Consider the following 27,674-nt stretch of genomic DNA (forward strand, 5'->3'; position numbering starts at 1 on the left):
ATGGAAACTGGAGATTCAGCAAACCTTTGGCTATAGGAATTCACATGGCGAACTCACTGAGTATCTACTTTTTACTGGACATACAACTGAGCGCCTGACTTCTTACACTCTCTCATTTAACTCTCAATGCGAAGGTAGGTTTTATTATCCTGGTTTTGCAAAAGAGGAAACAGACAAAAAGGTTAAATCCTATGTGTCCTATTTCAAGCTGACAAGAAGCATACTGGGAATTAAACATGCTCCAACACCTCTCAAATCCTCTGCCACCTGCACTGGGATTGATGACTTTCTCCAGGTGTGACGCCCACTTCCCCTCACTGACTCATCAGCGTCCCTGTTTGCTCCTCCCGGTTTGGCTTCACACCTTGGATCTTGTCTCCTATCGGAATGAAGTCTTACACAGCATTTGGTGATTTGTTTCTTCTGCCCTGGGCTTTGAACCCTGAAGGACGGGATATGGCTCCTGGAATTAACTGCTTGGATCTTTCAACAAAAGCACTTCTTGACCTGGACCACCAAGAGTTGGACATCCTTATGTCACTCAGACTTTGCCTGAGTAGAGTTCCCTAATATTCTGTAATAACCTAAATGAGAAAAGAGTTTGAAAAAGGATAGATATATGTATATGTATAACTGATTCACTTTGCTGTACACCTGAAACTAACACAACATTGTTAATCAACTATACTCCAATATAAATTAAAATTAAAAAAAAATAAGCTACAAGGATACAGTGTAAAACATGGGGAATATAGCAAATATTTCATAATAACTATATATGGATTATAACCTTTAAAATTGTGAATCACTATATTGTACCCTTGAAACATATATAATATAAAAAAAAAGACTATATATTCAAAAAAGAAAAAAGAAAAAAAAAGACCTTGCCTGATATCACATACCATTTTGAATGCCTCTCTTTTAAATGGAATCTCATCAGCCACCTAAGGTTGACAAGGAATTTAATAGATGGCATATCCCTGACCAATTTTTATACGGTTGGGCGGAAGACGAGGTTACATATTTAGATCCACAGACACACAATGACTGCCATTTCCAGGTCAGATCCTTTTGAGTAGATAGTACAAGGGAGAGAACACTGGCAGTGTCTAACTCTGGATTGCAACTTCAGTCCTGTGACCATGGAAAAGTGAACATTATCTCCAGGTCTTAGTTTACCCCCTTGAAAAAATGGGGATATAAATGCTCTCATACTCTCGTATCTTCTACAACTCTTACCACGTCTTATTTTACTCAAGAATATACAATAAGACTGCCTCGTTCATTCACTCAATGCCTGTTTATGAGGTCAAATAAACCAGGACGTGATTCTGCTCTAAGCATACTTTGCTCGATGATGGTTGAGAATATCAAGCCTGGCCTACTTTAAGCCCACGGGGTGCAAGAGATAAGTATAGCTCATGAAGAACCGTGTTTTGGGATGAGGAGAACATGAGACTGGAGATTCAGCCTGCAGAGGAGGGATGGTGGCTGCACATCATATTCTAGAGGTTTAAAGACTACTGAAGGGGCTTGGGGTCTGTCAGGTCCCAACGGTGACTCCTACGAGGGTTCTCCCAACCTGACCTTGGACTGTCAGGCACTGGGCAGTCCTCCAATGGAGCCTCCTAAAGCCAGTGCTTTCCCTTCTGCCAGAGAAGTAGGCCAGCCCAGTTCCTCCACCTCCTTTCTTCCCTGAGGCCAGAAACTTCAGAAAAGTGCCCATTACTGAGATGCAAATTGTTGGTTTAAATCCTTCAGTCCCTGAGAAGGAACTCTCCCAGCTTTTACTCAAGACCTCAGCCATAAAAAAGAATGAAATAATGCCATTTGTAGCAACAGGGATGGTGAAGTAAGTCAGACAGAGAAAGACAAATATCATATGATATCGCTTATACGTGAAATCTAAAATAAGGATACAAATGAACTTATTTACCAAACAGAAACAGACTCACAGACAGAGAAAACAAATTTATGGTTACCAAAGGGGGAAGGTAGGTGGGAGGGATAAATGAGGAGTTTGGGATTAACAAACACGCACTACTATATATAAAATAGATAACCAACAAGGACCTACTGTATAGTACAGGGAACTCTACTCAATATTCTGTAATAACCTAAATGGGAAAAGATTCTGAAAAAGAATAGATACACGTATATGTATAACTGAATCACTTTGCTATACACCTGAAACTAACACAACATGGAAAATCAACTATACTCCAATATAAAATAAAAATTTTTTTAAATAAAATAAAACGCAACTGTACTCACAGTATGACATTTGAATATATTTTCATCAAAAACGCATAATAAAGGTAAGAAATTTAAAAATCAAAATTCTTTTTGTATGTTTTCACAAAATTATTTCCTTCTAAGCATTCAAAGCTTGCTATTACAAATAAAATATAAAATAGGAATCATAGTTAATGAAAACCAAAATTTTTAATCAAAATGATTTAAATAAAACTAGTGTTTAATGTTTTAAAATATTCATTGAATTTCATTAAACCTTACTAAATTTTTCTAAAAAAACCCCCAAAACCGAGAACAAACCACAGCCAGACTGTTCTCTACCCCCTTGTCTCCCGCCAAACCCTGCCCCCCCCCAAGTGGCAAGCGCCTTGAAGGCAAAACTTCACACTTGCCCTTAAATCATGTTCGTGTTGATTAACACATTAAAAATAAAATGCAAAACTCAGAAACCACCTGCTTTTCTAACCCCAGCTCCCGCTCTCCACCAAATATTAAATAGAAGTTCAAGAAATAATTAGTTAAGCAAAGCCTTTTACCAGTTTTCCTTCTGTTAGAGACACTGTCTGGCAAATCAAGAAAAATGTCCCATTTACCCACTAAACTAAACACAATCCCTTATTATACAATTAACCAAAACACAATTGTATGTAATACGATTATACAGACTACAATTACACAAAAGTAATGATGCAGCATAGATGGCAATGGCATCCATGTAATCGAAAATAATGAGAGCTCCCTTGATTAGAAATTAACTTATCATAAGAGATCCCTATTGATAAATGTTCCCTCTACTGATCCACACTTTGCAAAAGGCGGTCTGGCTGATGAAGTCAGATGCTCCCTCCTCATCATTAATAAAGACTATAGGGTAGCAACCATTCCACACAGTGTCTTTTACTCTGAGGTCTCTAAACTAGCACAGTCTAATGAAGCATACATTTTATTACCCACTTTTCCAGCTGGCCAAATAGAAAAAAATGAAGCAGGAGAGCCTGCAAGTCTGTGTGATTTGTTGACGATCCCATGCGGAGTGGTATTAACAGAGAAACATGCACATAAAGTTCCACCAAATTATATCAGTCATTCCAAGCATGAGAGGAGATTATGGTCTGCAGAGCTGATTTCCGTGTGATGCTCAGTACAGGCACCTGCGACTTCTCATCATTGCTCCCCTGCACTGGGGCTGTCACCTCACTACCTCTGGGCTGGTTCTTTTCCAATCCATCCTTCTCCCATTTCCTGAGTACTCTTTATACGAAGCAAATCTGACTACCTTCCCTGAGTCTTCCTAGAGCATGAGGCTAAATGCCTTAGGCACGCAAAGTTCTTCCTAATTGGCCGTATTCACATCATGTGCTCTACTACCAAGACTTACCATCCCCACTGAGCTATATTTTGTGGAATCTAAGACACCATTCGTTGTAAGACATGCCATTATTTTATATGCTCCGAAGAAAAACAAATATTGCCAATTCAACTATTATAAACAATCAAATGTAAAATGCGTCCAAATATTAGAGATTTTTAAATGAAAACTAAGTGTCTTGAATGGACAAAATACTTGCAAGCCATGACACTCCCCCCATTTCTATGGCATTTCACATGCCATATCCTGCCAATATGCCTACAATACCATCACCCCCACTCCTCAGCCAAGCCTGACCGTCCTTTAAAACTCAGCCCAACACCACTTCCTGAAAACCTTCCTGACCTCAGCTGCCACTGTCATATGTCCCACAAATAAGGGTACACTTCCTGGTCATAGATAGCATTTTATAGTAATGTATAATTAATTCCCTGATAAAACACAAGCAGGGACTCTGTATCACCAACACACAGGCAAGCACATAACATGTATTCACCTATTCGGTCAATGGTATTTTGACTGGGGTGAGTAGAATTGGAAGAAAGATGGAGGTTAAGTGCTAGAGAAGAAACATGGATCACATGATTAACCTTGCTGAAAATTCAGAACCTTCTCCTCTTTTATTTTCTCCAGCGCATCTTTGAATCTAGAAACTTCAAATAGAAAAGGACCCAGAGCCCAGGAGAAATGAAGAGGGAGAGGGAGCTTTTGCTAGATGTGTAGGTTGGGGAATAATGGTGCTGATTCTCTGTCCAGGGTCCGGTCTCCTCTGGGCCAAAGAAACAGAGGGTTAGGGGTGGTGACAGCAAAGATCAGGCCGCCACGGAGTCACTGTACAACTGGACCCTGTTATAGGAATCCCAGAGGGTTTGATTTTCATCTGTCAGTTTTAGAAAGGACACTCACTGCAGTGAAGAATGAAATGGTTTAGGAGAGAAGCAATTCCTCCCTCCTTTTTGCTTCACTCTTAACTTCAAAGTAATCAAATGTTGTTTACAAATAAAATTTTAATCCTTTCACAAATTTGTATTTTGATTTAATTTGCATATCCCATTTACTGCAAGTCGACATGAAGAGAGACTCAACTCATTTAAACCATTTTTCTCTGGGCCAGAAATCCTTTCAGAAATATTTTCCATTAGGCGACTCAATTATGTCTAATGTGGGTGATGTCAGGGGATTCGAATTTTGGTGAAAGAAGCTCATATTTAGAAGAGGGAAAATGGGAAGGTGGGTGGGAGAACAGAGGAGAAGAGACCATAATTACCTGTCTTTGATGCTACACAGATCAATGTGTAAATCACTAAAATTCCCCAGGGAACCTTGCTGAACTGAAATGAGGTCCTTGGGCTGGTTATCAATAAAGATGAGCCTCATGCAGCCTTGGAAAGCCTTAATGGGATTTAAGCACTGGGAATCGGTGAGATTGTCGGGGCACCCTGTGGGACAGAGAAAAAAAAAAATGAAGAAGAATACTGAAATGATCAGTTATTGCTTTGGTGACCTATTGATGGAAGACCTTAAGGTCTAATTATTTCGGTGTATTTTCATTCACAGCAGTGCACACATTTTTGTTGTAAATCCTAGCATTCTCAGAGAGGGGACAAAACTGGTACAAAATGGGGCATACTCAATCACTGTATAGAATGGAAAACAAAATGTGTTAAAGGGGATACCGATCCTATCGCATTTATCTCGTTCTTTTTTTTTTTTTAAACTTCATTAGGAGATTAGAAGTCAGCAGCAACTTTATTAGGAGAATCAAACCCACAGAGACTTCAGATAGTGGAATTATTAAAACCATGATATAAAATAAATATAGTTATTAAACCTAAAGAAATAAACCCAGGGAATTAAAATATGTATCTCATTCTTATTTCTTTTCACCCTGTTCGTAAGCTATTTGCCCTTCTTTTGTGGGGTATACTTCACTCAGCCCAAGAAAGCAACATATCATAACTACTTGGGAATTTCTGTCTTGAAACACACTTTTAAATGCACACTTCAATTCAGAATTACACATTCAAAGAAAATTACGCTTTGGGTAACAATGGTAGCAGAGTAATTGTCTGGTTAATTGTCAGCATTATCAGGCTTGGTTCCTGAGAAAGGTACACACAGGAAAGTAGCTGGAATTTTGAAGTGATATGCAAAGCAAATCCAGATGCTAAAGGAACGAAGGGTTTAAATGCACATAGTTATAGGGCTGTAATCACATACCAGAAAGGTTAATGCCATACATTTTTAAAAAAACAGGCACTACACTGATTGAGCATAGCTTGCAACCAGGGAATAACTACGCATTAAGACAGGTATAGAGCCATGTACGTGCATGGGTGCTTGCGTTCTTTATAAACTCCATCCCGATGGTTTTAATAGGTTCAGAGCATATGGGGATGCATGCTTGAAAACATGGCAATAACCCATCAATAATTGGGAATTATTTCAACCATCTCTAATAGACAGTTACTGCTGGGCTGAAGCCAGCAGTTGGTTAACGGCTCACAGGCACACTATAAAATGAAGAGAGATGCTACAACTCCTAATTGAAGCCATAGAGAGAATTTATGTAAGTTGACTATTATCACTCAAACTCATTTTTCACTTTCCTTAAGTTTACAGTCTACGTGTGGGGCATTTCCTTAAACACTGTTCAGATCCCAGATAAATCTTCCCTCCTCAGCCTGAAGCCCCGTTAAGACCCACGTCTAAAAACACTTCAACTGGGGGAGGGGAGCCATTTTGCCTTTGAGGCATTTCGGATGCTTAAGTAACATAATTAATTCAACGTCATTTTCCCCAGAAAGAAATACAAGGTTGCTTTTCTCTGCTGTCTATGAAACACTGCATATGATGCAAAATTATACAGTCTGTGAAACGTATCTTTGGGGGCCGCCAGACCTTTCTTCTGCAGTCTTTACATTCCTTTGCTGTCACTAGTGGCTCATGGAGAACACAGATTCGGGGTTGAACCCTACTACTCCCACAAATTATTTCATCTCTGCAAACACAGGTCTTATTATCTGTAAAATGGGGCTAATATTACCTACCTCATAAGGATTCTGCGTGAATTAAATGGTGTAACACGTAAAATATTTACAGAGAATCAAAGTGTTCCCTTTTTAAAGGACTTTGTTATCTAGGCACATGTGGAGATTTGGAGTGAAGGACAGAGGCTCTGGCCCTGAAATCAAACCACAAAGGAATCACTCCACACTGCTTCCCTCCCAGGACAGCCGGATGTGTACACGGCATCTGTGCAGAGTCCCTTTCGTATTTCAAAGCTTAACATCATGTCATTGGTATGAGAGAAGTGATTTGCAAATTCTCTTTTAGAGACTGCACTTTATAATTTTACAGGATACTTCTCTTTAGACCAGGCCCAGCTGAGACCCATATTTACAAAAGTTGAAGCCAGTCTGTCCGTTCTAATGTAGAAAGCACGATGTTGTACATTTAACCTTGATCTCACTGAATTCTCCCAGAAATTCTGCTTTGTTTCCCAACGTCCTGGATAAGGAAGTTCAGGGACCATGAGTATGTTACTCGAGGTCACACAGCTACTGGAATTAATTACTCTTTAGAGATTGTTTCTATAATACCAACAACTGGCTAAGTAATTAGACACGAATATTTTTAATGAAAAAAAAACCTTTAAAAAACTAAATAAAAATATACATACATCTATAAAAATGAAGCAAATGCCTAATTATATATTTTTCCTCCTTACCAGTTTGCCCTTGTGTTTTCATCTTTGCAAAGTTTCCTAGCATTGGAGGGGGCAGGGTCTATACTGGCTGCTCTTTGTGAAGCTACAAGTTCATGGGCTTCTAGGTCTTCCTCATTTTTAGCTGCCCCCCTCCATGGGCATGGCCTCCAGGGATGTGGGGAACAGATGAACAGGGGATTAAGAAAGCAAATCAGCAGAGAAATGACTGAGAAAGCTGAGGATGCTGGTTGTACCTTCCTACTTGGATTTTTTTTTTTTTCTCTTGCAGGTACTGCTGACTATCGGTACACTTTCTCCAAGTTTTCAGCTGAGTTTCTCTTTTGGAATATGATCACAGAGTCTGGCATGGCTACAAAAATCTCCTTGGGATGTGTTATGTAACACCAGCTCTTACAGCTAGATTTTTTTTTTTTTTTTCCTCAGCACCGACCTAGATAATTTATATTTGTACAGCTGTGGGAAAGTTTGCTTCTCATTTCTTTGGGCTTGAGGGTAGGTGCGCGTGTGTGTGTGTTGGGAGAATGGTCAATTTGACACAGAAAGAATTGTCATAGTGAAATAATTGTCCACTGCATCCTCCCTCCTTTATTTTCAACCTCAAAAGCTGGGGAATTTACCTCCAAAGTAATAGCGATTTCCAGAATAAATCTGCATCCGGGTGGTGTCCTGAGCCGGGGATGCTGCATCGTTATCCAGAGTGAGAGTGATGCGGTTCCTTCTGGCGTTGATGGTCACTGAATGCCACAAGCCATCATTCAAGTCACTGCCTGCAAAAGAAACAGGAAGGGCAAGTGTAGGGATGACGGATTTGGGCAGGTGTGGAGAGAGCAGGGCTCATTTCTTTGCCTGCGGTGGTCCCTGTACATTCTCAGAGTGGCCCCTCTCTTCATCTGGCGTAAAACAAACCCTCAGCTGCTTCCCAGGCATCTTTCTTTTTCTTTTTACCACTTCAATCTATTATTTTCCTTTTTTAAAAGGAGCTGAACCACTTCTGACATGTTTGGTTTGAAAACAAAAGGGCAAAACACAAATGTGTTTGTATACTACAAAGGTATAGAAAACATTTATTGACTTATTGATATAAAATGCAGAGTAAAAAGTGAAAAAGAAAAAAAAAAAGAAAAATTCAAAATGTTCCCGGTGATTTTTAATCTCTGAGTGGTGGGGTTATAGGCAATTTTAGTTTTCTCGCATTTTTCTACACGTGACTTATATTTCTTTTTTAGTAAAGAAAATAAACTGTTTTAGAGGCAAAAGTAGATGAGGAAAGCCAGATTCCAATGACACACCAGGCAGAGGAATCTCCTGCTGAAAGGAGGTACCAGACTAGTTTAGTTCCAACCTTTTTCCTTAACTAATTATGTGACACTGAGTCACCTACCTTCACGGAGCTCTGGTTTTATCTTCTGTAAATACCATAATTCTTACTCTGTATCATTGGTAAGGGATCCACTGAGATCAGGCAGGAAAGTTCCCAGGTTGTGGGCATCGTGGGTGTTTATTAAAAGGCAATTTCTCTCTCGTTCTTTTGCCCCAGATGCCTTTGACTTGCACTGCACTGCCGACCTACCTTGTTGAGGGAAGCGTGTTGGGAATTACGCACCAGTGTTTCCACCCTTTCCTACAGAAAGTTGATCATCTTTTAAGGCTCTGTCTCTGCAAAGTGCTTGCTGAAGGAAACATGGTCGTATTACCCAGTCCAGTCACAAAGATTTGTGTGTAACCAGATCACAGAGCCCCCCATGTCTTCACTCAATAGACATGTGCCATGCTATGGGCCGAGTTACCCTTCTTTTCTCATTGCCTCAGTTTCCTCCCCTGCAAAATGGGGAGAATGGCTGTACTCACAGGCTCTTGTGAGAATTATACCCGTTAACACAGTAGGGCCTGTAGGACAGTTCATATCACATCGCAAGTAGAAATCATGCTCACTAAAGCAAAAGGACAGAAGAGCAACCACAAAATGCTCCCCTGCATTGGGGAGAAAGGATAGTCATATCATCGGGTCTCTATCCTGGGGTAATCCACAGTTAGATGGAAAAGACTTAGGCAAAGAGGCTTAAAATACTGTCCTTTGAGAATTTCAGGCTGGTGGCTTAAAGAAGCAAGCAGACAACAGCCCTGCTTGCAATTCGGGGTGAACCAGTAACATGGGGCTAGAGAAGAAAGACCGAACTCTACATAAGGATCCTGAAAATACTTCATAGAAGAGGCGGTTTTTGAAAACTGAGCAAGAGTTTCCCACTTCTGAAGAGTTCCGGGGGACAGAGAGCCTGTGCAGAGAAGCAAAGGTCTGGAATGAGAAGCAGGGCAGGGCAACAGGAAAGCAGGTGGGAAGAGAGTCCGGTCAGGGGCCTCGTGTGCCAGGCTAAGGAAGGCATTTCAACAATGTCCTCGGACAAAGGATTCTGGAGGGCACTTTACCCAAGCCAATTCTCTCAGAATCTCTGGCAATGGAGTCCCAGACATCTGCATTTTAAAAAAGCCCCCTTGATGATTCTGATGTGTAGCCAGGAATGAAATCACTGGTCTAGAAGTGATGAAATCACTGGGAGTCCAAGAGGGGACCATTAGCGTGGTGATGACCTGCCTGGAGCTGCACATTCAGAGACTCTGGTGGCCAAAAGTCGGGGCTGGGAGGAGTCGAGGCTGGAAACAGAACCGGTGGGGCCTCTCACTTGCACAGAATGACCAGGAGACAGAATGACCAGGGTCTCAGCCAAAGTATCAGCAGCGAACATGGAGAGGAAGGGATGGATGAAGGGCTATTTCCGGAGCTAAAGGAGCTCAGTCTTGGTAGCGCCTACAGGGGGGCAGTCCCTGAGAAAGCAGCTGGTAAGAAAGCACTGACAATCAGACCAGAGGTCTGCAGGGCTTCTTAGAACAGCTACTGAAGAGCCCGTGCCCCTGAGCCATCTGATGGCAGGAGAAGCTGCCCCCGGGAAAGCACAGCACCAGGCTGGGGGCCCAGCTGCGTTGCACCGGGGCAGCCGTGCCCCATCTGTTCAGAATGGCCCAGATGTAGGTCTTCCTGCGTTTCCCGCCAGCTCCCTCTCAGACAGTGTTTGCTGCAGCCCTGAACATCTGCTTGGGGTGGAGAGGAGAATCCAGAAGCTACTCAGCCAGGAGGCCCTACTTTCCCCCAAAGGCCAGGGTCTGGGTCCCAGCAACAGGGATTCTGCTAATGAGGCAGAGGGTCTGTCAGGTGTTTCCTGGTGCTGAACATTTGACTTCTGTCAAGGGCATTTGGTGGGCATGGCCAGCTGAGGTCTTTACTGCTTTTACTGTCATTTGCGTACTGATTTGAATACCTCTGCATAACAGATGAGACTGCATTTGCAGGTAAACTCTAGACTGGGCTGGAAGGAAGTCAGTAACTAGTTCAACACATAGGGTGAAAATAGCCCCTAAGGGCCCAGCTAGGCATCAGGGATACAGTAGGGAAGAAAGTACAGACGGAGGCCGGGGGAGTGTGCCATCTAATTAGAGACACATCACTGAGTCACTGTACAGAGGACATTGGTCCGAGGAAGAGGTCTACTCAGTACAGGAGACCAGGCCTGGGGCTCAAGCTTCTATGTTCTGACTTGGGGTCCCATCCCCTCCCCAGGCCACTACCCACATTTCTGTCTTTAAAAGCATCACTTAATAAGGGTTTGCTTGGTCAGTTGTTTGTTTTCTTTTTCTTTTCGTTTTTTCTTTCTGGTCTGCTTTTCCTTTTAATTCGATCTCTTTTGATCTTTTCCTACATGGTCCCTAGTCCCTGCAGGGAGAGCCTGTGTGAAATCTTAGCTCTTAGAATTATTCGAACAGTAGTTCTTGCTGCTGACCACACAAAGGGATTACCTGGGCAGATTTGGAAAAGACAGGTCCCTGGGCCCTACACCAGCTTAATTAAGGCAGACTTCTGGGGGTGGCCACAGGCCTTGGAAGTTTCAAAGACCCCCAGAGCTTCAATTGAGCAGCTCAGGCTAGGAACTAATCTGTGAGAGGTTTCAGAAGACGAAGGAAAGAAGCTAAGAAAAATAAGACTGGCTCAGAGGAGCTGACCTGGGCATAGATTCCAAGGCAAGCAAACTGGCAGATCCCTCTCTAAAAATCTGCTTCTACCTGGGCTCTCTTTTTCCCTTCATTCTGTTAACGGATCCAAAATAACACCCCTGGAGCTTCTTCCAGGTTTATTTTTTAAGAACGCTCTTTAAAAGGTACAGGTTTAAGTGCTAGTAATTATTCACAAATTAGGGAAAATCAATTCCATCAGGTTGCTTTCCTTCAAAAACCTAAGATAAGGAGCTCTGAAAAAACAGTTCTCAATGAAAGGAACAGGAAAGCGTTACCTTTGAGGCCAGGAACACCTTCTTGGGGAAAAAACCTCTCGGGGTGGAAAAATACAGTATTGAGGACCACTTAGGGGTGCTAAGCACTCATATGATTGAAAAGCTGAGGCTGAAAATGTGGGACTTGGGTTCTGGAAAGATTATTGGATGACGACAAACATAAAACTTCTGAACTTTAATGTGATGTTAAATAATATTTGTCATCTCCCAGACTGGTAAAGCATAAAAACCAATTATAGTCTCTGTTAGTGGATATAGAGGGAAACAGGCAATTTCAAAATTGGTAATTCTTTCTAGAAGGCAATATACCAACAAGTATCAAAAACCCTAAAAATATCATACCTCATCTCTACAAATTGTATTCTGAAGAATTAATCTTAAAATAGTAACAGAGCTGCAAACAAGGTTTATGGTGAAGAGAGTTCATGACATCATTTATAATAGCAAAAATGCACAACTACTAATATTTCCAATAAGGGTAGTTTAGATAAATCAGACGCAGTATATTCAGTAACATGGAATATAATCCTGAATCTTTGTTTTTCTGTACGAATTTTAGTATAATGCATCTAATGCCATGAAATAGACTGTGATGTTTCTATAGAGATTGTATTAAATTTGTAATTTAACTTAGGGAGAAATGATATCTTTATAATGTTGAGTTATCCCATCCAAGAATGGGATATCTTTTTACATTTGTCCAAGACTTATTCAGTGCCTTTCATGAGTGTTTCAACATTTTTCTTGTATGGTTTTGCACATTTCTTGTCAAATTTCTTCCAAGTATTTCACCCTCTTTGTCACTATCGTAAATGAAATGTTCTCTACCATTAATAATAATAATAACATGGAATATAATATAGTCATTAAAAATCATAATTCCAGGAATGATAGTGATATCCTGAAAAGTGAAAAACAGTATGTGTGGTGCGGTTCCCATTTTGTTAAAAATAACTACAAAAGTACTGGAACGATATTGAATGATAGAATCACAGATTCTTTTTTCTTATACAGAGTACTAGAATTTGCCAAGTTTCTAAAAACGTGTGCGACGTTTATAATCATTTTTTCAAAACTAACAAACTGTTGAGGCTGAGATAAAGGATAGGGAAAGTTTTTGTTCTTTTCCACTTCTTGCCCCCATTATTTAAAGTGGCTGCTTCCTGGTCCCAGAATTCAGCCTAAGGCATGAGTATAAAAGGTCTCTCACAGAGAGGGTTAAATAGGCTTAGAAGTTTTTCTTCATGGAAAAAAAAAAAAAAAAAGACACTTTCCCTCCTTGCAACTGAACTTGCAAATTGAAATGTGAAACACAGCCCAATTGTAAAAATAGCTAATAATACACTCTACCAGTATTGAATATCTACAACGTGCCAGGCACTTTAAATATATAATTCCTAGGTCTCACCATAGTGCTGGAGGCCAAGCTTTACAGTCCTCACGTTATATATGCTAAAACAGAAAATTGGCGAGGCTGCCCTGGGTCCTATGGCTACCACAGAGCCAGAATTCAAAGGGTCGGGCACCTAGGCTGAGCTGTCAGGCAGGCACGCAGGATGAGTTCCTTCTGCACTCCACACTTCCAAAGCTAGCCCTGCTCTGCTCCAGGAATCGCTCTGATGGCCAATTACCTCTTCAGAGTTCTATTTTCTGCTGTGGAATTCACCTTTGCTTTTACTTACTTATATTTTTGAAATAGCTTTAATGAGATAAAATTCACATACTGTATACTCCATCTATGTAAAATGCAGTTCAATGGTTTTCTGTATATTCACAGAGTTAGGCAAGCAATCACAATTAATTCTAAAATGTCTGGAGCCCCCCGCAAAGAAAGGCTAACCTTAGCTATCAGTCTCCAATCTCCCCAGTCCCCCACCTCCAGCTGTGCCAGCCACTCATCCACTTTCTGTCTCTATGGATTTGCCGATGGAGGAGATTTCATATAGATGAAGTCATACATCATGTTCCCTTTTGTGACTGGCTTCTTTTGCTTCACATAATGTTTTCAAGGTTCATCGTAGGTAGCAGCTTGTATCAGTCTATCTGTATGGCTGAATGTCTTTCCATTGTGTGGATAGACCACATTTTGTTTATCCTTTTGCCAGTTGATGGACACTCGGGTTGCTTCCACTTTGCAGGTATTATGAATAATGCTGCTATGAACACTCTTGTACAAATTTCTGTGTGGACCTATGTCTCCAGTTCTCTTAGATGTACACCTAGGAGTGGAATCGCTGAATCATATGGTAACTCCATAGTTAACCTTTTGAGGAACTGCCAGAGTGTTTCCAAAGTGGCTGCACCAGTTTCTATTCTCACAAGGCAATTTCCCCTTTGACAAGACTGAGGTCAAACTTTGGTCCTGTCCTTTCGTGGAACTTCTAGCTTCTAAGAAGGATTAAGGCACAATTCAACTTTTTTTTTTCTTAAAATGTCCGCTTAGGTCTGACCTTGGAATTCTCGCTGACTTTTACTACTTTGATTTTATTTTTCTAGATAAATATCATTACCAACATCTCATGTGTTTTTTTAATACTTTGTATAATGAGACCCTTCCAACAATTTACAGTTCACGTTTGATGAAATTGACACTAAAAGCAGTTTAGCAATATGCTGAAGGCCTAAACTTTTTTATAGGAGTAACATTTTCCCTTAGAGTTTCTCCACTCTGGCACTGGGCCTTTGGGACTGGAAAATCTTTTGTTGAGGGTGTGGTATTCTGTACTATGCTTCTTGTGTAGGATGGTTAGCAGCATTCCTGAATCCCTGGATGCCCCCATCCCCAACTCCCTGGATGCCCCCGTCCCCAGCACCAGAAACATCACCAGACATGGAGTTATATGAGCTGTTTGTATATTTTGGAAATTAACCCTTTGTTGGTCGCATGGTTTGCAAATATTTTCTCCCATTCTGTAGGTTGTCTTTTCGTTTTGTTTATGTTATCCTTTACTGTGCAGATACTTTTAAGTTTAATCAGGTCCCATTTGTTTATTTTCGTTTTTATTTCCATCACTCTGGGAGATGGATCAAAAAAAAATATTGCTGTGATTTAGGTTAAAGAGTGTTCTGTCCATGCGTTCCTCTAGGAGGTTGGGATTAACATATACACACTACTATATAGAACATAGACAACCAACAAGTGCCTACTGTGTAACACAGGGAGCTCTATTCACTATCTTGTAATAACCTCTAATGGAAAAGAATCTGAAAAAGAATAGTTCTATATGTATTATATATCTGAATAACTTTGCTGTACACCTGAAACTAACACGATGTTGTAAATCAACTGTACTGCAAGTAAAAAATAAATAAATAAAGGGGAAAAAACCCCGCCACCACCAACCTTAGAGCTTTATGAGAATAAAATGATAAATGTATACGGATATGCTTAGCACATTATTTGGCCGTGCTAGAAAATTACAAAGTTAGCTTTGTGCTTAAAAAAAAAAAATCATCACCAGACATTGCCAGAAGTCCCCTGCATGGGATTGGGGCAACAGGAGGCCGGGGTCGATGGGGGTGGAGAATTTCCCTTGGTCGAGCACTGCTGGGTTCAGGGAATAATTCTGCGATTGCAGAGTCTCAGAAAGCAAGGGCTTGCTTTATGTCTCCCTCCCTTTCTGTTTTTCTCTCATTCTCAGTCCAATTCCTAACAGATCTTTGCATTTCAGCCTTCATCTTATTTCAGTGTCTCTTTTCACGGTTTGGAGACAGAAACATTGAAATCGGGTGGCTGTCCCAGCACGTCTAACCATCAGGCATACAGCCACACCAGGACACACAGAGCTACAGCCCAGGCCAGAGCAGAGTCCCCGAAGACTCTATTTCCAACCCCGGAAATGACCTGTTACAAATCTCCTTGATGCCTTTATTCGCCTGTTAACCCTTGCTCAAGACCCTGCCACTTATAATTTCTAGCAATTTAGACAGATTTCTTAATCTCTCTCAACCTGCTTCTCCATCTATCAAATAAAGACACAGCTGCCTGGCTCGACTTGGAAGTTCCTAGGCTTTATCTTCCCCAGAAAACCCAATTCAGCTATTTTTCCATATCCCTTCATACCAACCTTTACTTAATAGTTCAAAGGTAGTTTCAATTTTTGAGAGAACAAAGTGGGGAATATCTAAATAATTGAATAAGGCAGTCTTAAAATGTCAATCACATCATAAAAGAGCATATTCCAATTATTAGTACCATTATACCACAATTTAGGTCCTGAGTCCTGTTTTTCTTGGAGACCATTTATCCATCAATTATCAACTTCTATTAACCCTTCCCTACACACGGTGGTTTGAATTCACATATTTCTTCAGATTTCTTCTCCAACTTTGATTCTATCCCTTATCACAGGAGCTGGGAATTTTCTGATGGCCTCCCTCTTTTCCCAGCCTCTGACCTCTTTCTGGTACAGGACACCTTGAACTATCTAGAGAGCAAGGTTATTAGTGTAAGTCCTCTACAGACGAACGAGTTCCGTTCCGAGAGCACGTTCATAAGTCCAATTTGTTCGTAAGTCCAACAAAGTTAGCCTAGGTACCTAACTAACACAATCGGCTATATAGTACTGTACTGTAATAGGTTTATAATACTTTTCACACAAATAAGACATAAGAAACAAACACAAAAATAAAGGAAACATTTTTAATCTTACAGTACAGCACTTTGCAAAGTACAGTAGTACAGCACAACAGCTGGCATCCAGGGGCTGGCATCGAGTGAACAGGCAAGAAGAGTTACCGACTGGAGGAGGGAGAGGAGGTGGGAGATGGTAGAGCTGAAGGGTCGTCAGCAGTAGGAGACGGAGGGCAAGCTGCAATTTCACTCACACCTGATGTTGATGGCACAGGTTCTGGTTCCTTGCTGGATTCAATTGTACCTACCCTCTTGAAAAAACAATCCAGTGATGTCTAGGTAGTAGCTCTTTTTTTCTCTTCATAGATGATAGGGTAGCACTGGATTGCACTGTGAACGGCTGCTGCAACCTTCGTGTACCGTTCTACATTCAGGTCCTGTGCCTCAAAAACTAACAGTGCCTCCTCAAAGAAAGAAAATCCCAACTGATTCACTATGCTGTACAGCAGAAACTAACACAACATTGTAAAGCAACTATACTCCAATAAAAATTAATAAAAACAAAATAAAGAAAACCCCCGTGCCATTTCCTGCGTCGTGACTCTCTTCAGTTCTTCAGTTACTTCTTCTTCCTCTTGTCTCTCTTCATCCTTTCTCTGGGCCTCCAATTCCATCAGGTCTTCATTAGTAAGCTCCTCGTGTTGCAGGGCAAGGAGCTTAATGAAGCCGTCCTCTTGCAGATCTAGCTCCACCTTCCGGCTGAGGGTCACTAAGTTGCTGAAGCCCACGTTAGCATGTTTGAAAGTTTTGAACTTGAAGGTTCACAGGTAGGGGATTTACCGTATCAACCTTGCAGCAAAAATCCCTCCAATGGGTCGTGGAGCCCAGAGAATGAAACTCAGATGCTTATCTTGACAATCGATGCCTCTGTAATCAAGTCTCCATCTGTCCTCACCATCTTATTTTCCAATATTTCTACACGAATTCCCTACTCTAGCTAGACTAGTGTATTCATTATGCTCCTAATGAATGCACTAAGCTAATTGAGGCTTCCTCTCCTAGCCTCTACTTCACCTGTATGCTGTCCTCCACTATCCAAATTCACATCCAATGCCCAGTTTTTGTCCTAGTGCTTCCTTTCCTTAACTATAGGGACAGGAATATATATATATTTTTTTAACTTTCTATCACAGTCACCTAGCACAGCACAAAAAGTACTGAATGATTGTGAGAATAAGTTAATAAACCAGGAAATAAAGGAAGTAGGCTTTCCTTGACCAGATCAATACATAAGAGATTTCTCCTTTTAAGTTCATATAACATCCACTGTCTGATCTATTCATTTAGCTCATATTATTTACTGCCTTGTACTATTAATTAACTCTTCATCTCTGTAAGTACTATCTCCCCGATGGGATTAAAAGTTCCTAGGGGTCAGAGTCTGCATCGTGTTTTGGTATCCCCCCTCAGCATCAAAAGAGCAACATCTTACCCTCTCCAAACGCTCCTTGATTGATTGAGCATCAGACTAGCTGAATCTCCACTGCCAAGTGTCAGCAGCAGGGCCCTCTCTAGCACCTAGACCATAAATCACAGGTTAAACCTTTCCTAGTTGTGAAAGCCTAATTCATATGTCAAGATAACCTGGATCCTCAGAACCCTTGGTCAGCATTTGGGAGGGAAACAGCTGGGTTTGCCATACACTAGGGTCAGATATAAACTGTGACATGTTTGTGGTTGGTGGTGAAGGCATAGTGTCTCTAGGATGGACTTGAATGCTCGGCTCCAGTGTCTACATGATAAAAATGAAGGTCAGCTCCAGAGCCTGGTATTTCTCTGTCACCTTTAGGAGACAGCCCAAACTCTCATGTCCCTGACCAAAATTCTGCTTCATCTTTTGCCTGTGCTCCTTCGCTCTCTGTGATCCAGGCACCCTAAGCCACCTGTGGAGTCTTACACATCTAGATCTCCCCCTATTTCTCTCCTCTAATTGGAGCATCCTTCCCTTCCTTCTTTGTTTGACCAAATTCTATTCATTCTTCAAAACAGAGCTGTGTTATCTCTGCCCCTAGGAAGCCTTCCCTTTTTCACCCTTTCTGGTGCCTCTTCCCTTGTGCTCCCCCTGTACCCTGAGCATCTGTCCTACTGCATCATCAATACTCAATACTGTCCCTTTCAACAGCAGAGGGCAATACCTCCATCCTCAGATTTGAGTACAGTATCAGCAGAAAGTAGACACTTCAAAAGCTTCCTGAATTAAATGTGTAATAGGGAAGAACAAATCCAACTCCATATTAGATCTGTTTCTCTTACCTTAACCTTTGTATTCGATTGCTTTTGCTTCAAGTTAAGAATGTTGCCCATAGCCTGAAATATACAGGATAGCCCATTCTCAAGATTCTGACCTTTAAGGGGATAACACTTTTCCATTCATATAGAGATAAAAAGTTGCAGAATGGAGAATAACAATTGTCCTATTGGAGGTTTACAGGAACATCGTGACCTGACCTAGGTGAATGGCTGCAAGAACAAAGGATTCCAACACCAAGAAGTTTGCAGCAACCAGCCACAACCCTCCCTCACCTTGCCTTAAAAAATAGTTTGCTGAAACCCTTCCAGGAGTTTGGGGCTTTTGGGGGGCATGAGCTACCCATTCTCCTTGCATGGCCTTGCCATAAAACTTTCTCTGCTCCAAACTCTGACATTTTGGTTTGTTTGGCCTCACTGTGCATTGGACATAGGAACTTCTGTTCGGTAACAAATAGAGGCAAAGTGAATTATATGAAAGAATTATTAAAGTAGAAAACAAGCAAAGGAAATGACAGCAGTTTTGACTATTAAATTATTTTCCCATAAGACAAATCTAGTTCCCTCTGTTTCTCTTTTGAGTGAAATGGAGAAGAAGGAAGAGTAAGCTAAGTCATCATCATTACTCAGGCCTGAAAAAGCTACACATGCCTGGGAGATCTCTCCTTTGGTAAACATTCCCAGGCTTTGCTTGATATCTTGAAGCTTCGGCAATGGCAGTTCTCAGTTTCCATAAAGTGGAATGCCTCATCACACATCTGTCTTCCCGAAACTCTAACTCTGCGCCCAGCCAGACAGCTTGTTGTGACAGTCATGGCCCTGTGGCTATCATTTGTTTGCCCTCATGAATGGGATTTTCTCATCAACATTATCTTAGCTAAAACACAGAGGCATTAATGACAGCTTAATTGAAGCAGAGGATGAGGTTCACCAAGTCATCATGTTTACTTGATGTGCAGATGGTGGTGAGATACAAATGGATTCTATGAAAAAGGGTGATATTGGGGAAGCTGCTCTGTGAATTGCAGGACTACAGACTAAAACCATCTGGCCACAAGTATTAATAAGGTGAGCACTTTTATCCTTCATGACACAGCTCTCCCTGCCATCTCCCCACCTCTGGGAGCCCCACTGGCCTTTATCTGATTAGTACTTCCCCTGATTATAGCTCATCCTTGGGTTTGACACATTCTGCATTGTAGAACTGTTGTAACATGAATATTGGTTAAAAATCACTTTTTTTTTAAATTTTATCTATTTATTTTTGGCTGTTGGGTCTTCGTTTCTGTGCGAGGGCTTTCTCTAGTTGTGGCAAGCGGGGGCCACTCTTCATCGCGGTGCGCGGGCCTCTCACTATCGCGGCCTCTCTTCTTGTGGAGCACAGGTTCCAGACGCGCAGGCTCAGTAATTGTGGCTCACAGGCGCAGTTGCTCCGCGGCATGTGGGATCTTCCCAGACCAGGGCTCGAACCCGTGTCCCCTGCATTGGCAGGCAGATTCTCAACCACTGCGCCACCAGGGAAGCCCAAAAATCACTTTTAACTCTTCTTCCACTGTTGACGTGAGACGCTTCTTCCATTGTTGACATGAGATGCTTCAGAAATGTTTTGGAGGTCAATTCTAGTAGTTCATTTATTCAGACACTTGCTTATACATTAGACAAATATTAGCGAGGGCCTGTTATAAGCAAGGTGTTATACTAGGCCTTGGGCAAATAGTGGTGAGCAAGGCAGGCGGTGTTCTTGTTCCCATGAATCCTTACGTTCTATGGTGACAGGAACATTGAGCAGCCAATTATATAGACATATGATTAATACACATTCTTTTTATAATTTATTTTATTGAAGTATAGTTGATTTATAATGTTGTGTTAATTTCTGCTGTACAGCTAAGCAATTCAGTTATATATACATATATAGTGTATTTTTTAATATATATATACTTTCTTATATTCTTTTCCATTATGGTTTATCACAGGATATGTACATAGTTGCCTATGCTATACCGTAGGACCTTGTTGGTTATCCATTCTATATATAATAGTTTGCATCTGCTAATCCCAAACTCCCAATCCATCCCTCCCCCACCCCCCTTTCCCCTTGGCAACCACAGGTCTGTGCTCTATGTCTGATAATACATATTCTTATGAGCTAAATTGTGCCCCCCAAAATCCATATATTGAAATCCTTACCCACCCCACCCAGTACCTGAGTATGTGTCTGTACTTAGAGATAGGACTCTTAAAGAGGTAATGAAGGTAAAATGAGGTCATTTGAGTAGGCCCATAGTCGATATGACTGGTGTCCTCACAAGAGGAGGATAATAGGACACAGATGGGCAGAGAGAAAAGACCATGTGAGGACACAGAGAGAAGATGACCTCTACAAGCCAAGAGAGAGGCCCTCAGAAGAAACCAACCCTGCCCACACCTTGAACTAGCCTCAAGAACTGCGAGAAAGTAAATTTCTGTTAGGTCACCTAATCCGTGGTATTTTGTTATGGTAGTCCTAGCAAACTAATACATACATTTATACACATACTTACGGTCAGTGCTAAAAAGGAGAAGGACCAGAAGACTCAATAAAGGGGCAGCTGGCCTGCTTTGGGAAGGTTTCTTGGGAAAATATCAATTGAGATAAATCCTAAAAAAAAACAAGTGGGATGGTGTGGACCATAGCTGTAGGAGGATTTATTTAATTTAAACAAAGCCAATGATACATAATCATCCAATAACATCCAAGACGGCTGCTGATCAAAGGCTATGCCATTAGAATTTCATCCTATCTTCAGCTAGAGAAAGAACAAGTCAGTCCCAGCATTCTACTAAGTATAGAAAATTAATGACTGAGTAGAACAGATTGTTTAGTAATTTGTAATGCTGGAATGCCCTGTGTCTAACTACTGAAAAAATGTAAGGTGGTTGAGGAAATATGATGAACATTGTTGCTTGTATCTAGGGACTCGGTGGAATAAGCTGAAATGGCCTCTCCAATAAGCCATTTGCCTCCACTAAAAACATTTCCGTGGCATCTGGTTGATTTCTGGATCTTTGTTCATCATGTGTCCTTTGGCCCTGGGATTCTGTTCTGTGCCTGGCAATTGGCTTTCCCCTTCTGTCTTTCCAGCTTATAATCATTTTACAGCCCCTGCTGCCAGGTTGAGATCTCTCAGTGTGAAGACTCCCTTCCCCATCTTCTGGGTTGCATTTGGTTGTGCAGAGACTCATTTCTTCTTCCTGAAAATTCCACTCTGGGTTTGATGCCTCTAGTATATCAAAGCAGTAGATTGTGCAACTAAACGCTCGGGAGAGAATATTCTCTAACGAAAAGCCATTAGATGGTCTTTCTGCCATTTGACCTTACTGAGGCTTGTTCTGTTTTCTGCAGTGACATAAATATATAAAAGTTCTCATCTAGGGACTTCCCTGGTGGTGCAGTGGTTGAGAATCCACCTGACAATGCAGGGAACACGGGTACAATCCCTGGTCCAGAAAGATCCCAAGTGCTGCAGAGCAGCAAAGCCTGTGCGCCACAACTACTGAGCCTGCGCTCTAGAGCCCATGAGCCAAAACTACTGAAGCCTGAGTGCCTAGAGCCTGCGCTCCACAAAAAGAGAAGCCACCACAATGAGAAGCCCGCACACCGCAACAAAGAGTAGCCCCCACTCACTGCAACTAGAGAAAGCCCACACGCAGCAATGAAGACTCAATGCAGCCAAAAATAAATAAATTTATATAAAAAAAAACCTCTCATCTCTGAGAAAGTCTGTCCCACATTAAAAGAACCTATCACGACTCTGTCTTGTTTTTCTCTCCGCATGCAATAGCTCCGGTACTACTGAAGGTCCTGTATACTCTGACAACTCCCTTACCTACCAATCAACACACATACACAAGAGTATCCTACTGTGATTAAAAGATGGTCGCAAACACAAAACTAAACACAACTTCTCAGATTTGGCTCCTTGGCACCTAACTCTCTACGGATCACAGAGAGTAACATGCAGGGCCTTTCTGGGACAACCAAGCATCTCATTCACAAAAATCACTGTATGAAAGAATCCCAGGTTATCATTCTTCCTCCCTCAGATGCACCACAATGTGGGGAGTTGAGAAACACGACCTCTGGCAGGGGGCTTGGCCCTGCTGAATACACCTAATTAAGGCCTCTTATCCTGTTTTCGAAGGAAGACTCTGGGGTGGATGATCCCTTTGAAGAAAATAAGGGACATGGTTGACCTCCTGTTTTCCTTCAAGAACTCAGATGAAGGTTTAGAAGGGACTTGAGTAATTCTAGACCAACTCTCTCCTTTAGCTACAAAGGACAATGAGATCTAACAGAATAAAACTCACATTCTGCATCGATGCACAGCATAGCTAAGCTGGAGTTCTGGACGCTAAGGCCTGAGTTCAAGGTCTTTGCCCAGATTGGCTTTTCAGTGAGAACTTGATGTTTAGAGAAGCACTACGGCAGAAAAAAACAGACTTCAAATTTTCAGGACTGAAGCCCCCAAACTTCTTTCTTCCTATTCTCATTCCTATTCTCATTCTCATTCTCATCAGCAAAATAAAAATAACATCGAAATGTCAGGCCACTTGCAAAATAATTATAGTGGTGCCAGCTTTTTTTGGTTACTGAATGTTTCACTTGCAATTCAAAACACTCTGCCTCGATTGTCTAAAGACATGAACCAGGTGGTCTCCTTTACTTTTGCACAAGTTCCTGTTTTCTTAGTCATCCAGATTGGTTTGGACAATGACAATCTACATTCTAAGCACCTTTTTAAGAGTCTTTAAAAATGGCAGCCATTTGCTCCTCAAAAATAGAACGTGGTATCAATCGTTCCAGGGGTAGGCATGGCCCTGAGAGAGAAAGTGGTCGCCAAGACACATGGAACCTGGGGAGAAGTGGTGAGGAACTAGAGTTTGAAATGCATAAAGGAGGAAATCCAGGTGTTTTTTTGTTTATTTAAGATTTGCACAGTTGGCTGTTCTGATCCCTGAAGGGGGACGTGGGAGCAGGAGGGCTCCTGGAAGGTTTCCTCTCCGTTCCCATGCAGCCCCCCACGTGGGGTCGGGCGCACAGGGGTGACGAGAATATGGGAAAAGCTGTGCAAGGCATGGCAAAGTCTCTGGAAGCATCTAAGCTCTCACCTGGTACCCTTCGTACTTACGTGATAATCTTACTAAGGAATCGGCCCTGAGCATTTAAAAGGGTCTGAAAAAAAAATAAGTAAAAAAAGAAAAATAAATAAAAAGGTCTGAGAGGGACTTTCCTGGTGGCGCCGTGGTTAAGAATTCACCTGCCAGTGCAGGGGACACGGGTTCCAGCCCTGGTCCGGGAAGATCCCACATGCCGTGGAGCAACTAAGCCCATGTGTCACAACGACTGAGCCTGTGCTCTAGAGCCCGCAAGCCACAACTACTGAGCCCAAATGCCACAACTACTGAAGCCTGCATGCCACAACTACTGAAGCCCATGTGCCTAGAGCCCATGCTCCACAACAACAGAAGCCACCGCAATGAGAAGCCTGTGCACCGCAATGAAGACTCAAGGCAGCCAAAAGTAAATAAATAAATACATAAATAAACATTAAAAAAAAAGTCTGAGGAAAGTATGTCACATATACTCAATGACTATTAGTGTGTGTGTGTGTGTATGTGTGTAGGTTAATATATAGATATGCATAATTTACTTTATAACACTATATAGGCAATGCCAGCTAAAGTGGAGTAAAAGTCTACGAAGACAATGGATTCACGATCTCTTGTCAGCCCCCCTTAACCCCCAAATCTGTCTATTGATGGGACCACCAAGTGAAATGTTTTGGGAAAACTCAACTTTAGATACTAAATAGGCTACTTTTGTTAACAGCCTACTGTATATTTCATCTTTCATCTAAAGCAGAGTTTCTCTGCATTTGAATTCTTTATAAACACCTGACCATATCACAAATAAATATGCGGGGCAGCAAGATACACTGTGGTGACCACGGACTTGGGGATGCAAAGGAAAGGCCTGAGCTTGAACACCTACTTGGTCACTTGAACTTAATTTCTGACTCTCAATTTCCCCTTGTGCCTGTTGGTAAAATAAGAACCACTTCATATGTTTCATGAGCTCTTTTTTTTTTTTTTCTGTAGTATTATATGACAAGGTCCTTGCATAATGCCTAACCTGCATGAGATCCACAGTAATTGTTGGTTCTACTGTCATATCACTTACAGTGGAAGGATGCCCTTGACTTTGCCTCATATCCACATGTACAAGGCTTTCAAGAAAGGAAATGACAAAAATAGAAAATAAAGAAAAATACAAGGGAGGGATTATACCGTTGTCCTTCATCTCCCTGAAATTTCATCCCTTAGAACAACTAAATTCAGATGCCTTCTATTTTGAGGACGATTTCGTTTGGACTTCTCTTCCTGATACCCAATGCAAACTGCACAAAATAACCACACACCCCCAAAACTATGCACACTGTATGAAGCTTTGGTAACAGGAGTGAATGTGCCAGGCATCCGTGTGCTGACCTTCTCATAGGGGTCACCTTCTCTTTTAGACCCAAGACGTTAGAAACACATGAACTACTCTCAAGTAAATCTTTAAATATCTGGATTCCCTGTTCAATTAATAATGTGCTATTTTCTATTTTCCATGAGGTACCATGTGTCAAGGGTAGCCCCAGTGGCCCTCAAAATTATTAGAACAATGGTTATTATTTTCTAATTTCTCATGTGAGATTTTTCTCTTATAAAGCCAATACAATCTCAAGTACTTGGAAAACAAGGTTCTTCAGAAATGTACGGGAGGAGAAAACTGTTCTTGTTAGTTTGATTTTTTTGTTTGTTTACCTTTTTCCCCCAGGTAGAACAATGCCAGTAGACACAAAGCCTTGATCCATTTCAAAGAAAAATAAAAGAAATTCCAAAATTTCTGAATTTTCCAAAATTCAGGAAATTCTTGGAAAAAGAAGCAAGAGTTTTCTAAGACAGATATCAGAATGTTTTTAAATTTTTCTTTTACTTGTTTGATTTATTTTGAGAGACAGGTCTAAAATAACATGATTTTTTCTCCCTCTTTGCTGGATATTGGGGCAGCTTTAACCAGCCTCTCTCTCAGTCATAAACACATTTTAATGGACTGATACATGCTTAATAATACAGGTAACACCTGAATGCTTTAGAGCGAAGTGCCACTGGGGCCTGTACTATATTAAAACGGCATTTTTGACCTGAGGCCTACAAGTCTCTGTACTCAACCATCTCGCCGGTTAGAGAGAAACAGCCCAACGCCAGCTCACGATTTTTCTTCTTCAAATAAGGAGGATCGAGGTTTAACTTTTATAACTCTGCACATGAAAAATGTTATGTTCCTAACTGATTAACTCACCTCCATGACTAGAAATCTTAGAAATGTTATGAAAGTCCCATGACTGCACAAACTCACTCAGCTTTTATGACTCAAAGAGTGAGGCCTGTTTTTGCCTGAAGTCTTGAGTCAGTGTGGAAGAAAAAGAAATTTGCTAAATAGCTTCTCAACACTGTGCTAAAGGGTTTAGATCCACTATCTCATATTTAATCATCGTCACAGTCTTGTGATGTAAGGATTTTTTTAAATCTCATTTTGTAGGTAGACGCTAAGATGGTCCCCAATGATCCATGACTCCTAATATCTAGTGTGAGTGTTTCATCTAGCAATTTGAGGAAAGGAAGAGCTCTTGCCGGGGAAAAGGGAGGACTTCCTTGAGATCCTTGGTGTTTTTTGATGAAGTCTTTGATGTGGCTTATCCTATGAGAAATGTTAAATTTCTGGACACTCCTCTTCCCATTGGCTAACAAGATGTGTATATTAGTGATGGGTTCGAGACTGTTTAGTGAGACAGTAGACAACTTATTTTTGTTCTCAACTTCAATACACTTTGCTTTAGAAACAATTTTTGGTGTAGCACTTCCCGGTCTGTGACCCTGTCCTGAGAAGGGCTGGAACACAGGCTTCGTTGACATACATACTTCATTTTTCTTATCTTCAACTTTAACATCCACCTCCTCGTTATCAAAAACCCTGTAATTCTAAAGGTAATTCCCCTTTTTTGATGGAGTTCAGAAACTGCTGAGCTGCACCATCAAAATAACTTCTGAAATCATCACTGACTGTGAATCCATTTTTCCATAATTTTGTACTTACACCGACCAGTTTCTTTTGTTCAGTGGCAGACAAACATTTGACACCAACCTTCTGAGTTTCCTCAAAAAGGCTGTCAACAAAATAGTCACAATTTGTTTGCTGATTATCATTAAGAGGTTGGTGGTCAGATCCTGTTTCACAAACCCGTTCTTCCTTTATACTTTCACGATTATCTGCTTCTTTCATTCTCTTTTGTCTTCCTCCTGGTGTGGCCGCTGGGCTGGAACCCCTCAGACTGGGAGCACTGCCGCCCCCAGACCCTCTCAAGCTCGGTGGCCACGATGCTGGGACCCTGCTCGTCTCCCTCGGTTACTGCTGCCGGCACCGAGCACGTGCCGAGGCCGGCTCTGACTCCTAATATCTGAACCCTCGTATAATCCCTTTGACCTGAGCAAGGGCTAGACTTATTCACTTTTTTCTAATGAATAGAATATGATGAAAAGGATGGGATGAGATCTACAAAGACTGTGGCTTTTGTCCTGGGGGTTCTTTCTCACTCTCTCCAGGGTCACTCACTCTGGGGTAAGAGTGCTGCCCTGTCAATGAGGCAGCCTTCTGGAGAGGGCGTGGGGATAAGTTTGGATCTTCTGAGGTCTGCCCACAGCCACATGAGTTAGCCTGGAAGCAGAGTTAGCACCGGTTGAACCTTGAGATGACTGTCGCCCCTGCCAACAACTTGACTGCAGCCAGAATTGCCCAAAGGGCTCCTGGATTCCTGACTCTTAGAAAATCAGACATAACATGTGTGGTTTTCAACTAATACATGTTGGTATAATTTGTTACGCAGCTGTAGATAACAAATGCACTCTCACTTACATGGGAGACAAAGTTAAGAAGTTCATCTAGGGCCCCAGACTAACTAGCAAGGGGAAAAGGTGCCTTTGGAACCTGCCTCTCTGACTCACAGACCCAGG

General features: G+C 41.5%; 1 protein-coding gene and 1 pseudogene across 1 annotated transcript in view; both read right to left on the minus strand.

The window, feature by feature from the left end:
- CNTNAP5 (contactin associated protein family member 5) overlaps positions 1-27,674 on the minus strand; it is an 877,159-nt gene that overhangs the window by 349,831 nt on the left and 499,654 nt on the right. The window contains exons 9-10 of the mRNA XM_061199178.1: positions 7,976-8,125; positions 4,896-5,067 (exon numbers count right to left, since the gene is read on the minus strand). Coding sequence (XP_061055161.1) covers positions 4,896-5,067; positions 7,976-8,125 — 322 coding nt within the window. The remainder of the gene's footprint in view (positions 1-4,895; positions 5,068-7,975; positions 8,126-27,674) is intronic.
- On the minus strand, positions 26,151-26,952 carry LOC133097958 (UBX domain-containing protein 2A-like; annotated as a pseudogene).

The sequence above is a fragment of the Eubalaena glacialis genome, chromosome 1, assembly GCF_028564815.1.
Source record: "Eubalaena glacialis isolate mEubGla1 chromosome 1, mEubGla1.1.hap2.+ XY, whole genome shotgun sequence".
Classification (NCBI taxonomy): Eukaryota; Metazoa; Chordata; class Mammalia; order Artiodactyla; family Balaenidae; genus Eubalaena; species Eubalaena glacialis.